At 52.0% G+C, this 14,793-nt stretch overlaps 1 protein-coding gene across 2 annotated transcripts in view; it reads right to left on the bottom strand.

The window, feature by feature from the left end:
- Window positions 1–2,206: 2,206 nt before the first annotated feature.
- Window positions 2,207–14,793, bottom strand: part of LRRC27 (leucine rich repeat containing 27) — a 50,922-nt gene continuing 38,335 nt past the window's right edge. For both annotated transcript variants that reach the window (XM_008590259.1, XM_008590260.1), the window contains 3 exons: window positions 12,232–12,350; window positions 9,560–9,689; window positions 2,207–2,584 (listed from right to left, as the gene is read on the bottom strand). In XM_008590259.1, coding sequence (XP_008588481.1) covers window positions 2,441–2,584; window positions 9,560–9,689; window positions 12,232–12,350 — 393 coding nt within the window. In that variant the 3' untranslated portion in view covers window positions 2,207–2,440. The remainder of the gene's footprint in view (window positions 2,585–9,559; window positions 9,690–12,231; window positions 12,351–14,793) is intronic.

Below are 14,793 nucleotides of genomic sequence, written 5' to 3'. Positions count from 1 at the left end.
AAATAGAACAAAAAGTTTTGATTCATCGATCAGAAAGCAGCAAGGAGAGAATAAAGAAACAGAAACATATGCAATACACAAAATAGCAAGATGGTAGACTTAAAATCAACCTTGTGCACAACTACCTGAAATGTAAGTGGACTCCCATGTGGAGACCGGTTCCCGCTCACTGGCTGAGCGCGGTGCGGGCGCAACACTGAGGGTTGCGATCCTGTTGCCGGTCCCCGGTACGGGCATGACACCGAGGGTTGCGATCCCGTTACCGGTCAGTAAAAAAAGACAAAAAGGAAAAAAAAAAACAAATATTGACAGGCTAGATAAAATAAGGTCCAACTGTATGATGTTTACATAAGATGCACTTTAAATATAAAGACACAGAAAGGTTGAAAGTAAACTAATGGAAGATTATCATGTAAATACTAACCAAAATAGCAGGGGTATGCCTATATATCAATATCGGACAAAACAGGCTTCAAGGCAGGAACTAAAAATGAGAAGTAAAGGGAAATATTTCATAATGATAAAAAGGCAAAACCAACAGGAAGAAAAAGCCATCCTAAACTGCAGACATCTAATAACATAGGTCCAAAATACATACAGCAAAAACTGACATAACTAAAAGAAGAAATACACAAGTTCATGATCATAGTTGGAAATGCTACCCACCTCTCTCGATAACTGATAGAACAAATGTAAATAAATCAGTAAGGATATGGGAAATTCAAGCAACGTGATTATCAACCTGACCCGACATACATAAAACACTATACCCAACAACTACAAAATACATTTTTCTCAAGTACACATGGAACGTTTACCAATGTACATCATATGGCAGGTCATGAAGAAAGTCTTCAAAATTTCAAAGGATTGAAATCATGGGGAACATGTTCTCTAATCTGTAACCAGATGAGTAATTGGAAGCAGATCCTCTGGCCCCAGCTGAGCCTTCAAGTGAGGCAGCCCAGCCAACAGCTTGGCTCCAGTTGCATGAGTGACCCTGACCAGAAAGACCAGCCAGGCCACTCCCCATTCTTGACCCTCACAGCTGCGGGAGGTGATAAATGTTTGTTGTTCCAGCTAAGTTCTGGGATAATCTGTTATGCAGCAAGAGATAATGAATACGTTGTCTAGCTTCTCGAGTTGGAAGCTTGGATTATTGATTTTACACATATTTTCTTTTCTAATACATGCATTTAAAAGTGATAAATTTCTCTCTAAGCACCAATTAAACTCAAAGAAAGAAGGGAGGAAATGCTAAAAGCAGAAATCAGTGAAACGGGAAACACATAGAACAGAGAAACTTAATGAAGCCTAAAATTGCTTTTTTTTGGAAAAGATTAACAAAATTGATAAATCCCTGGCAAGACTGATAAAAGAAAAGAGAGAAGACAAAGCACCAATGTCAAGATGAAAGGAGACATTATCATAGATCTTACAGACCTTTAAAAATAAGAGGATACCACGAAGAACTTTATGCTAATGCATTTGACAGCATGGATGAAACGGGAAAATTCATTGAAAAACGTATTTACCAAAATTGACCTGAAAAGAAACTGAAAGTCTGAGTAGTCCTACAATTGTTAAAGAAATCAAAGATGTTTTCAAGATTAAGCCCCAGCTGAACATCCAACCACACATTCAGTGCAGGAGACCAAGTGCACGGAATCTGAGCAGCCAGGGTGGAAAACTGCTAAGTGCAGTGCTGCTCTGTGGGGGGCAGATTTTCAAGATTAAGCCCCAGCTGAACATCCAACCACACATTCAGTGCAGGAGACCAAGTGCACGTAATCTGAGCAGCCAGGGTGGAAAACTGCTAAGTGCAGTGCTGCTCTGTGGGGGGCAGATTGGGACCCGGCAGGGACAGGGCTGTGCCCTGGGCTGGGCGTCACCACACCATGTGCAGGCTGAGTGGTCAGGAGACACCACTGCTGGGCAGGGAACAGGGTGAATGCTCACCTTGAAGCCCCTGTGGCTGTCACCACCCCCACCCCCCACCTCCCAGCCAAAGATGGAATTGCTGGGACTCTGACTCGGCAGAAGTCAGGTGAACCAGCCTAACAGAAGTAAGTTAGTGAAAACTGACTGCATTTGTGACCGGGGTTGCCGGGGACGGGGGAGCAGGGGAGGGGCAGGTGCTGACATTCCAGTCACTGTTGGCTGGGCTGGCACAAGCATGATAGAAATGAAAACAGTGCAGCTTGTCTACAGTATTCTCTTTCTTTTAATGCAGCTTCAACCTTCCACAGCCCAGGAAAGAAACACAGTTTTATTAAAAACAATAGGCTACCCGTGAATAAATCAGAACAGCACTGATTCTGATGCTCGCCCCAGCGCCTGAGAAGGAAATCAGTGTCGAGCCAGCTCTCACGTCTGGAGATGTCTCCATCAGCACAGCCACCAGGCGCCACTAGCATCCGCAAGCATTTTCTGATTCTTATTATCTCGTGTTAAAAAATCTATTCTGAGGCCGTGGCACTGGCGGGCGACGCGAAAGGTTTCCAGTGAGGCTTGTAAACTGATGCTCTTGGCTCAAGGTCAATCCCACCTTGAGTTTCATTACTTCATCCAGTAGCTCTTTGGCCTTTTGGGAGAAAAGGAGGGGGTGAAAGTCAGGCAGGCTGGCGGGACTCAGGATGTCCCATTTCCCTGGCGCAGATTCGCGCGGAGCCCTGTGTGGGGGTGGGCAGAGCCGCTCTCCTTCCCTGGGGCGCCCACGCAGCTGCATGATGGCCTGGCCCCTTGCGGTGGGCCCCGAGTAGCCTGCTCCCAGCCAGCTCCCAGCCCTTCCTTCCACAAGAGGACATCAACCTCTGAGGCAGACATGAGGGCCACTCATCCCGGTGTCCCCAACAGCCCCCCACAAGTGTTCTGTGCAGACAGTACTCTGAATAAATGCCAGTCAATGGATGGCATTGGAGGATGGGACCACCCCCCAGCCATCCTCACCCCACAGCAAAGAAACAGAACATCAGGGGCTCCGAGAGGTTTCTGTTCCAAATGCCATGTTCCCCAGCCAACCTATTGGCCAGAAAAAGGTGGGACCGAGGAGCCACCAGCAGTCACGGAGCAGCTCCCTCCCACCTCTGCCCAGTGGGCACCTGTGTCTGCAGTGCCCGACCACCCTCCCCAAGGATGGGCACCCTGGGGCCTTCTGCTGCCCCCTCAGGTCTACGTCCTCAGGGGCAAAAGAGGGACTTCCACCTCCAGCCCAGCACCCTGGAGACCCCTACAACACCCCGCCTGCCGCCAAAACAGCCCCATGACAGTCGCGGGCTCCCTTAGTCAGGGTTTGCAGCAGGGACCTCCACCTCCAGCCCAGCACCCTGGAGACCCCTACAACACCCCGCCCGCCGCCAAAACAGCCCCATGACAGTCGCGGGCTCCCTTAGTCAGGGTTTGCAGCAGGGACCTCCACCTCCAGCCCAGCACCCTGGAGACCCCTACAACACCCCGCCCGCCGCCAAAACAGCCCCATGACAGTCGCGGGCTCCCTTAGTCAGGGTTTGCAGCAGGGACCTCCACCTCCAGCCCAGCACCCTGGAGACCCCTACAACACCCCGCCCGCCGCCAAAACAGCCCCATGACAGTCGCGGGCTCCCTTAGTCAGGGTTTGCAGCAGGGACCTCCACCTCCAGCCCAGCACCCTGGAGACCCCTACAACACCCCGCCCGCCGCCAAAACAGCCCCATGACAGTCGCGGGCTCCCTTAGTCAGGGTTTGCAGCAGGGACCTCCACCTCCAGCCCAGCACCCTGGAGACCCCTACAACACCCCGCCCCCCGCCAAAACAGCCCCATGACAGTCGCGGGCTCCCTTAGTCAGGGTTTGCAGCAGCACGATGAGGTAGACGCTGGGCCACTGGTCCAACAAGCTCTCATGGTCTACACTCTGCTGTAGAAATCTGGATTCTTCGTGGGATTAATCACTGCCTCCTCTCGTCTTCTGCGTGCCTGTCCAATTCTCCTCTCCATGTCCTTCACTCACTCAAATCCCCCTACCGATTTTTGTTCCCCAGAGAGGCCCCCCGGGGCCCTGGATCCCTCCTGTGGGCCACTGCGCCCTTCCTGGACGCTCATCTTCCACTCCCACGGTCTGCTCCCTCGTTCTGGTAGGACGGAGAAAGGCTGTGTGGGAAGCGACATTTTTTGGTCCTTGAATGTCTGAGAACGCCTTTCTTCTGTGCGGCCCCAACCTTGGTGATGTGACTGAGCACAGAGCTCCCCTGGGCCGCTGAAGGCCGCACTCCTGGTTGCAGTCCTGAGTGGGCCTGTCCTCTCCCTGGGACCTCCAGGCTTCTGCACCTGCCCTGGGCCCCGACGTGGGGCCACGGTGCTGGGCACGTGGTGGGCCTTTCCCCTCCATTTGCTCTTTCTGGAACACCTGTTAGATGTCGAACCTCTTGGATCCATCCCTCTGTTTTTAGCTTTGTATTCTTGTGTTTTGGTTCCGTGGAATGAAACATCTTACTTCCTGTCGACACTTCTCTTGGCGCTTCACATGGCACCACTAGGTGGCTTTCTTCTTTTCTTCTTGCCACACCACGCTGGCCTCTGTATGCTCAGGCCCAGATGACAGAGCTGACAACCAGACGGAGTGACTCGTCTGCAAGTACAGCTCCCAGGGCTGGAGCCTGAGGAGCCCTCCCCCACCTGGCCCTGCAGGAGCCCCTGTGAGCGGGAGAGGGGCAGGGTGGGCCGGTGCTGCAGAGTGACCCTTGCTGCCTGTTGCACCAGGACGCCTTCCTCCAGGGCAAGATCAGTGTCTGATCCTAACTGCACCCTTGGGATTTTTTTTTTTTTTTTTTTGTCTTTTTCGTGACCAGTAAGGGACACTCAGCCAGTGAGCGCACCGGCCAGCCCTATATAGGATCCAAACCCACGGTGGGAGCGCTGCTGCGCTCCCAGCGCCGCACTCTCCCGAGTGTGCCACGGGGCCGGCCCTTAAAACCCATTCTACCTCTGGCTCTCCCAAGCCAAGACACAGAGCGGTGGGCCATCCTGGCCAGACGGATGCACGCTGGCCGCCTCGGGGCAGGAGGCTGCACCTGGCGGTGGGCTGGAGGGGACGGGCTGTGCTAGCAGGTGCTCAGTGCTGCTGGCTTGAATACTTCATGGGAAATTTGACACACACTTTTTTTTATCACAGAAAAACACTGAGACGGTACTCAAGATAAAGCCAACTCTCAAGGGACTTGGACACAGGCTTTGGATTCAAATGCACTCGGGTTTGACTCAAAGCTCCACTATTTACAGTGTTGCCTTGGGCCAGTCATGGCATCGCTGGGCCAGTCCTGGAGTCGTGGTTTGTGGCCTGGGAAATGGCTCAGTGGCAGCTGTGGAAGTTAATGGAGAGGTGTGCTGGGCGGGGTGGGCATTTGAGACCAGCCAGTGGTCTAGGGCTGCCCCTTTCAGGGGGTGACCAGGGCAGTCTGGGAAGGAGGTAGACAGGAGAACTGGGGGGAACATAGAGCCAGCTCTCAGGTTTTGGGTTTCCAAATACATTTTTTTAAAGTTAATTTTATTTTTTTCAGAGAGGTTTTCATCCCACACCAAAGTGGTACAGTCGATGCACCTACATTGACACATCATCATCACCCAGAGTCCACAGCTGATGCCACGGTTCCCTCTTGGTGCTGGACGTTCCATGGATTTAGACAAACGTACAATGATGCGTATCCACCACTGCGGAACCCAGCCGAGAATGTTCACTGCCCTAACAATCCTCCAGCCCCAACCTCTGGCAACCACTGATCTTCTTACTGTCCCCACAGTTCACCTTTCCCAGAACGTCACGGAGTTGGAATTTCACAGTACACAGCCTTCTGGGGCCAGCATCTGTCACTTGGTAGCAGGCATTGAAGGTTCCTCCACATCTTTTCATGGCTGAACCGTTCATTTCCTTTTACTGCTGAATCACATTCCACCGTCTGGATGTACCCGGGTTCACTTATCCATTCACCTACTGAAGGGCATCTTGGTTGGGTCCAAATCTGGGCAGTTATGAATAAAGATGCTGCCGACCTCCAGGAGCGGGATGTGTTGTTCTGTGAACATAAGTTTTCATCTCCTTTGGGTACATACCCAGGAGCATGAGTTGTATGGTAAGAGTGTAATTAGTTTTGTAAGGACTTGCCACACGGTCTTCCACAGCGGCTGTACAATTCTATGTTCCCAGCAACAAGTGAGGGTTCCTGTCGCTCCACATCTCGCCAGCATTTGGTGGTGTCAGTGTTTCAGATTTTAGCTGTTTTAATAGATGTGCAGCATTATATTTAGTTTGCATTTCCCTGATGACATATACTGTGGAGACACCTGCATATCTTTGATAAGGTGTCTGTTCAGATCTTTGGCCCATTTTTTAATTGGGTTGTTTTCTTATTGTTAAGCTTTTTAAGAGTTCTTTGTATATTTTAGATAGCCGTCCTTTATTAGATGTGTCTTTGGCAAACATTTTGTCCAAGTCTAAGGCTTGTCTTCTCATTTTCTTGAGTGTTTTTCATAGAGCAGAAGTTTTCAATTTTAATGAAATCCAGCTAATCAACTGTTTCTTTCATGGATCATGGCTTTGGTGTTTTATCTAAAAAGTCACCACCATACCCAAGGCCACCTAGGCTTGCTCCTATGTTATCTCCTAGGAGTGTCATAATTTCACATTTTACATTTATGTCTATGATCCATTTTGAGTTAATAAGATCTGGGTCTAGATTCTTTATCGTTTGCTTTTTGCAGTTTTTCCAGTTCCACTTGTTGAAAAAACTATCCTTTCCCCACTGAATCCCCTTTGCTCCTTTGTCAAATCAGTCAGCTCTGTGTGGGGGGTCTATTTCTAGGCTCTCTATTCTATTGGCCTGTCTTTTGAACAATACCGCACTGTCTCACTGCAGCTTTGTGGTAAGTCTTGCAGCTGGGGACCGTCGGTCCTCCCACCTTGTTCTCTTCCAGTGCTGTGTGGGGCATTCTGCGTCTTCCGCCTCTCCCTATAAACTTTAGAAACAGTTTGTCAATATCCACAAAGTACCTTGCTTGGATTTTCACTGGGATTGTGCTGAATCTAAAGATCAAATTGGGAAGAACTGATATCTCAATATTGAGTCTTCCTATCCATGAACGTGAAATATCTGTCCATTTATTTAGTTCTTTATTAGAGTTGTGTAGTTTTCCTCATATAGATCTTGTGCAAATTTTGTTAGATTTGTACTTAGCATTTTTTTTTTTGGTGCTATTGTAAATGGTATTGTTTTAAATCTCACATCCCCCTGTTCATTGCTGGTACGTAGGGAAGTGGTTGACTTTTGTACATTATCCTTCTATCCTGCAACCCTGCTATAACCACTTATTAGTTCTAGGAGTTTTTTTGGTCAATTCTTTTTCTACACAGATTATCATATCATCTGAGAACAAAGAGAGTTTTGTTTCTTCCTCCCCAATCAGTGTGCTTTTTATTTCCTTTTCTTGTCTTATTGCATTAGCTAGGACTTGCAGCGGGATGTTGAGACGGAGTGGTGAGAGGACACCTGGACTTGCTCCTCCTCCTAGCAGGAAAGCTTCAAGTTTCTCACTATTAAGCACAAGGCTAGCTGTGGAGTTTTTGTAGTTTTTTTTTTAAATTTACGCTAGCACTAGACCACTGGGGAAGATGTTCTTCTTCGGGTTGAGGAAGTTTGCCTCTACTCGTTTGCTTCTTTAACCTACTGATGTGATGAATTACATTAACTGATTTTTGAATGCTGATCTGGCCTTGCACACCTAGGATAAATCCCACTTGGTCACAGTGTATAATTGTTTTTATACACTGTTGAATTCAGCTTGTGAATGTTGAGGATTTTGCTTCTGTGATCATCAGAGATTTGGTCTGTGGTTTTCCTTTCTTGTAATGTCTTTGTCTGCCTTTGATTATTAGGGTGATGTTGGCCTCATAGAATGAGTTAGGAAGTGCTTCCTCTGCTTCTGTCTTCTGGAAGAGATTGCAGAGAATCAGTGTAACTTCTTCTTCCATAAATGTTTGGTAGAACTCACCAGTGAACCCATCTGGACCTGGTGCTTTCTGTTTTGGAAGGTTATTAATTATTGATCCAATTTCTTTAATAGATACAGGCCTATCCAGATGGTCTATTCTTCCTGTGTGAGTTTTAGCAGATGCTGTCTTTCAAGGAATTCATCCATTTCATGGAAGTTATCAAATTTTGGGGCACAGACCTGTTCATAATACCAAACAGACTTCTGAGTCCATAATCTGAAGCACTGGTTTGAGACACAGATGTCCGGAAGCTCTAAGAAGCAGGGTTTTGTGTGTCTGAGGACAAGGTTATACCCATAAGCAAAAGATTTAGAGAGAATAAAGGCTTATCTAAAGGCAGATAAAAATTCTCTGGGCTGGGGCCGAGCCCGTGGCACACTCGGGAGAGTGCGGCGCTGGGAGCGCGGCAGCGCTCCCGCCGTGGGTTCGGATCCTATATAGGGATGGCCTGTACAATGTGCTCACTGGCTGAGCGCTGTGCGGCCAGTCACAAAAAGGACAAAAAAAAAAAAATTCTCTGGGCTGGGGAGAAGAAGAGAAGAGGGGTCATAGACTGGGCAGGTCTCCATGAAGTGGTCCCACCCCTGGCCTGCACCCCTCCCCACCCCCATCCTCAAGAAGAGGAAGACAACAGAGAGGGAGCCCACGGTGGGCTGCAGGGATGGGAACCCAGGGACCTCTTCCTCCCCTAGGATGGTGGAACTCCCTCTGGGGCAGCCAGGATGCAGCCCAGCACCAGCTCGACCCAGGCACAGGGGCTTGAAGCTACTGCATCAGGGCAGGGCATGCCAACCTGGAACAGCCCCATAGGCCAGGAGCCTGGGAAGCCTGGGAATAGACTACTGTCCCCATGGCTTGAGCAGGGTGGGGACGCAAGCTTCCAGGTACTCATGGTCAGGGAGCTGCTGCTTCCCTCCACCGCCGGCCAAGCTGGCCATGCATCCATCCCTGCTCTGCTCCCATCATGAGGACACTTCCAGACACAGGCAGGTGCTCATCAGTATCTGTGGAATGTGAACACCCATAGCAGCTTGGCAGAAGATGGTTAATTTCAAGTCATCCAGGAGAGATTTCAGTGGGTGGCTGTGTTGGGGGCTCCCAGGCAGGAGCACTGGCATCCCCATGAGCATCAGCCTTGCTGCCACACAGACGGGGGCGTGCATTGCCCAAGTCTGGCCAGAGGTAAGCCCTTCTCTGTGGCAGGGTTGCTCATGGCCAGCCCTGGGCCCAGACCCTGGCTCTGCCCAGTGTGAAGCCTTGAGTAAGGACCCCATGGACATGGGAGTGGACTGGTCCCAGTCCCCATCCTGCCACTTGGGCCATCAAAAGCCCCCTGCTGAGATGCTGGGTCCTGCCAGGGGGCCCACACACCTGAGGGCTCACACTGCAGCTGAAACGTTTTCTACCATCTGACCAACCCGAACTGGGAATGTCTCATGCTATAAGACACACTAAACACATTCTGCATGCTCCAAAAAGACACAAAAAGTTCCCTTCGATTTTTAATAAAAGTTTTTTAAGCAGAGCTGACAGGCGCTTACAACTTGCAAGTCCTGGGCAGCCTGCCTTCCCTCGTCCAGTGGCGCCGTCCCGCGGAAGCCCCTCCTTCGTTCCTGCATCTGCCGAAGATGCTGTTTTATCCTCTCTTCTAAGCTCCCCTCGAGGACGTTGCTGAGAAAACAAAGGAAAATGAGGAACGTGGTGTCAACACGTGCTCTTCACCTGGCAACTCTGATTCTCATCAAGAAGAGACAATTTTCCTTTTCTCCCCAGACCAAATTGCAGTGCTGAGGCCCCCATGTGGTGACACACGGTCGCCCCTGTCCTCCTGCAGACACTAGCAGGCGGTGCCTGGGCCACCTGTCCCACCCCTTCTTCAGAGAACACACACCACACTTTAAAAACTCCGAATCCACTTAGGATATCACATGTTCAGGTTACTGCACATTGTGCCACATGAAGGAGAACAGTATGTCGGTTTTTATTTGAAATACACAGGGTTACTAAACCCTAAAATATAGGAGCTGAGAACTGTCTTAAGTTAGGATTTTAAACACACCTTCTCTGCCAGCACTGGGTCTTGGGGCTTGGAGGCTGGTATTCTTTGGTTTTAAATACGATGACTTAGATGGCAGAGAGTGGCACAGAGGAGCTGTAAGAGGGGTGGTGGGTATAAGTGTAGAGCCCTGGGGTGTGGGGGACCCCCACCGCCATCAGCAGGGTTTGCTTTGGCTTGCTTTCCGGGATAATTGTGGGAAAGACAGCACAACCTCTGAGTCCTGCAGAACATGGGCCCGGCGCCAGGGTGTGCACCATCTCGGTGACCGGGACCCTGCTGATCACTGGTGCCCCAGCGTGCTGGGGAGAGGTCAACAGGCCACCACGGTCTGCTGTGAACTTTTTAAAGACCTTGGACAGCAATGCAGACTCGCTGGAGGAACAGAACATTCTGATGCCATAGGTTTCAGCCCAAACTATTTCCACGTAGCTGGAGAGTTAATCCAACTCAATTGACCTTCGAGATCATCTCCAAATGTTCTAGGCATCTGTGGAGAACAAATTTTCCAGGACAAAACATTGCCCTTTGCTGTCCACATCTCACACCATAGTGACCTTCCTCCAGGTATCTCAGATCGCAATGTGGGACATGCAGGCTGGGCCAAGAGGATGGCCTGGTGCCCATGGGAGCAGCTCCACAGTGCCCTTTTGCTTGGGCTGAGCCCAGTGCAGGAGCTTCCACTGCAGGCTCTGGGCTGCAGCCCATGATGGGCTGAGTGCAGGTCAGGACGGGGCAGCCAGGAAAGTGAGAGAGGTACGGAGGGCTGGGGGGTGGGTACTGACACCTCAGGCCCTTCTGGCCATGGTGCCAGGCCCCCTCAGCTTTCCCAACGCGCCCGGGAGGTGCAAAGCAGAAGAATCTGAGTGTGAGGCACCTGGGCAAGAAGATGCCCACACAGTGTAGTTTTGGGTGGTCTAAACACAGACCACGGCCTCAGAGGAGCAGAGAGTGCAAGGGGGCTCAAAAGCCATGCCCAGGGTACAGACCCTAAGTCAGCATCAGGGCCAGGAAGGCATGCTGCAGAAGCAGTCAACACAGAAAACTAGAGAGACGCTGCTGACGAGGTGAAGAGGGTCCCAGAGCCGCTGCTCACCCCTTCACAGCCGGGCTCTCTCCTCACCACGACGCCAGCCCAGGGACCCACTCCCTCCTTGTGCCCTGACTGCTCTATGTGTCAGGTGATGAGCGCAGGGCACTGCGGGGCTCACCCTGCTCCAGGGACTCCCCACGGCCGCCCACACCCTCCTGCCTGGTTGGCCCTCTTCAGCCCGCTTCTCTGTCTGCCCCAACGCTGCCGTCCGCGGCTCTGAGCCCCAACTCTCCCCCCAGTTTTGGTTCCAGGTTGGCATCATGAGTCCCAAACACCCCTCCCTGCTCTCCTGAGCTCCAGACCCAGACACAGCCCACCGAAGATCCTAGATGGACCAGCTGCTGACTCTTCCTCTCTGGGGGATGACAAGCCCATCTGCCACCACCTGGCCAGACTCAAATCCCAAAGTGTCTCAAGTGCTGGTGAGCCGGCCCTCCTGATGCGACTTCCTGATTCTGGCTGCTTCCTCCACCCCACAGTCACTATTGAGGGATCCTGTGCCATGGATCCTTCACCTGGATCAACACCCGGCCTTGCCTCTCTTGTGACAGTGTCTCGTGGGTGGGGCCACATGGCTCTAAAAGCCTTGCCCAGCATCCCCTCGGGGGACAGCCTGAGCATGGCCCTGAGTGTCAGGTTTAAGGAAGTCAGGGCTGGAAGGAGTGAGGTTAGAACTCAGGGCGGGCAGGACAGGGGCCGATGAGGGCAGATCCCAAGCCTCCGTCAGGACCCACAGCCGTGTCCACAGCACAAGGCCTGGGCAAGGAGTGAGGTTAGAACTCAGGGCGGGCAGGACAGGGGCCGATGAGGGCAGATCCCAAGCCTCTGTCAGGACCCACAGCCGTGTCCACAGCACAAGGCCTGGGCAATGTTCTAAGTCCTGGGGACAACGTGACTGTGGCTCTCTACAAGAGGGCCCTGAAGGCAGGGACCACACCATTCGGTTCACCCTCCCATCCCTAGAGCCCACCACAAGCCCGGACATTCTGGGGCGCTCAGCCCATGCCCATGGCAGCAGTGGGTGCCCAAGCCCTGGGAGGACCGAGTCACCACTAGTCACCAACCTTCTGTCTTTACTTGCTAGCGACACTTTCTCTTTGGCGCACTTCACTTTTCCACGTGGGTCTCTTGGTGCTGTCGCATTATCTGTCAGATCTGTGGCAAACGGAGTCCTTAACGCCACCTAGGGAAATGCAAGACGGTGTTTTCAGGAATCCAAGAAAGTGACTGCTTTACTCAAAGCTAATCTGCCAGGTGCTTGGGGTTGCTCTTCATCCTCGAAGAGGCTAATGCACGGCCGCCCAGAGGTGGACATCCCTTACGCAGGGGTCCTCAGGTCTCCATCTGGACATCTTTGCAGAGGCCTCCCCAACAGCCCGGGCTGATGGGAGGGGCGGGCAGAGTGGAGAGGACCCTGGGTGGGCTCAGAAGGCCGCTGCTGTGCCCTGGGGGTAAGACAGATACAAAATACACCGTCTAAAACAGGCCCCGAGTCACTCATACAGATCGCACCATATTTTTAAATCATTGAGTTTCAAGCTAATGCACAAGTGCTAACACAGAGTGAGAAAAACAGAAAGCCTCGTAGCTGGAAAGCTTGCATTATAAAGCTGGTTGGACTTGGATCAACGGCATAGTGAACTGGCACAAATAAGCTGAAAACTTACAGAACTTAAGTGTTGTTCCTAATAAAGGCCACTGTAATTCCGAGTGAAAACGAGCTCCTTCCAGATGTGTATACGAACACAGTCAGGCTCAGTTATGCCCCGTGAACCAGCATCCCGCCCCCTCCCCTCCACCCCAGACGCAAGCAGCAGCCCCTCAACTGGTTTTGTTCCTAATAAAGGCCACTGTAATTCCGAGTGAAAACGAGCTCCTTCCAGATGTGTATACAAACACAGTCAGGCTCAGTTATGCCCCGTGAACCAGCATCCCGCCCCCTCCCCTCCACCCCAGACGCAAGCAGCAGCCCCTCAACTGGTTGGCCCAGGGGCACACGAACCTGGCAGAATGTCTACGCCCGTCCACAGTCCTCTGCTCTTTTCAAGTATCTCTTAAGGATGTTTTCCTAACTTGTCCCACTAGCTGGCTCAGGCGGGGGCTCATGGATTTTACCGGGTGTGGGAGACGGCAGGAGGGATGGGGCCTACGCAGGGGCAGCCAGCCTAGGAACTCTCTGTAAGAATCAACAGATCATTTGAGTTTACTGAAAACATAGCAAATTCCTTAAAACTTCTAAGCTGCAGCATCCCACAGAACACATTGAAACAGCATGACTGATATTGTTAGAACATCCATCATTTCTAACTGGCCACGGACACTGCCACTGAGTCGTCACCACCTGAAACTTCCTCATCCATGCCTGACTCCCCTTCCCCTGGTGCTCCCAACCCAATGACCGGTCGCTGCCTCCCAACCTCCCTGCTCCCACAAGCAGGCACACCCGCTTGGTTAGTTTTTCTACAACATGCCCCGTTTGTGACCTGCATGCCGCCTGCTCTGCAGCACTCCCTGCCATCACTGCCCGGCTGCATCCTCCCTGCTCAGTTGGGGTCTCTCGAGGAAACTGCTGAGGGGCTCACTCTGTGTCATTTGCTCACGAGGGGCACTGGACCCTGTCGGCTGGTGCAGAACCTGTGCCGCCTGCATCCCCTCTCGCCCTCCTCCTCCAGCCCTGGGTGCAGCGCCAGCTCCCTGCCCCTCGCCACAGGGGCCCTGACCTGCTCCTGCAGCTTCAGCGCAGGGGCTGGGGGCCTGGAGGGACTCTGCACTCTCCGGACATGAGTGCATGCAAGGGCCACGGGACCAAGGCTGCTAGCTGCTGCCTCCAGACACGAGTCTGAGAGCCAGACGGACCCCTCCCCGTTCCCCCGACCTCGGGGAGCACCCTTGTCTGTGTGTGCACGTGGGTGTACGTGTGCACGGGCGTGCGTGCCTGTGTCTGAGAGTCAAGGGGACTGTCAGAAAGCAGAGGCTGACTAAAGCTGTGTGTGTGAGAGGACTGGGGGGTACGAGGCATGACCCAGGGGCTTGTGTCAGTGTGGAGTCGGGTGGCATCAATGAGGTGCCTGGCTAGACAATTCTGTCCTCCGAATGGATCGCCAGGGCTGGGACCTTGTCACCATGAGTTTGACCCTAGCACGTGCCTGACACTGAGAAGGTGCTTAACAAACACCTAGGAAGGGTGGACAATGGGAGGAGGACCAGGAATCCCCCGTGAAGAGCACAGGGCTGCGCACACGGCAGAATCGTTCACGGCCGTGGGAGAGCAGGAGCACTTTCATTTCATCAAATTCCCCAAAGATTATTTCAACAGAGGGAAAAAGAGCATGCTAAATCCAGCAGGTGATCTTTTTGTTTTTTCTTTTAAAGTCGGACATTTAACTTTATTTTTAAAAATATTAAAAGCCTGGTTTGGAAGGAAGCCCACCCAGCCATATTTTACTACCTGTATTACCACAAAACACAGAAGAGGAAGCCTCATTCAGATCAAAGAGCCTACGTGGGGCCGGCCCAGTGGTGCACTGGAGAGTGCGCTGCTGGGGAGTGCGGCGGCGCTCCCGATGAGGGTTCAGATCCCATGTGGAGACCGGTTCCCGCTCACTGGCTGAGCGCGGTGCGGGCGC

Source organism: Galeopterus variegatus, unplaced genomic scaffold, assembly GCF_000696425.1.
Source record: "Galeopterus variegatus unplaced genomic scaffold, G_variegatus-3.0.2 Scaffold5948, whole genome shotgun sequence".
NCBI lineage: Eukaryota > Metazoa > Chordata > Mammalia > Dermoptera > Cynocephalidae > Galeopterus > Galeopterus variegatus.
Note: the sequence above shows the minus strand (reverse complement) of the source record. Positions and strands in the feature narration are given on the sequence as shown.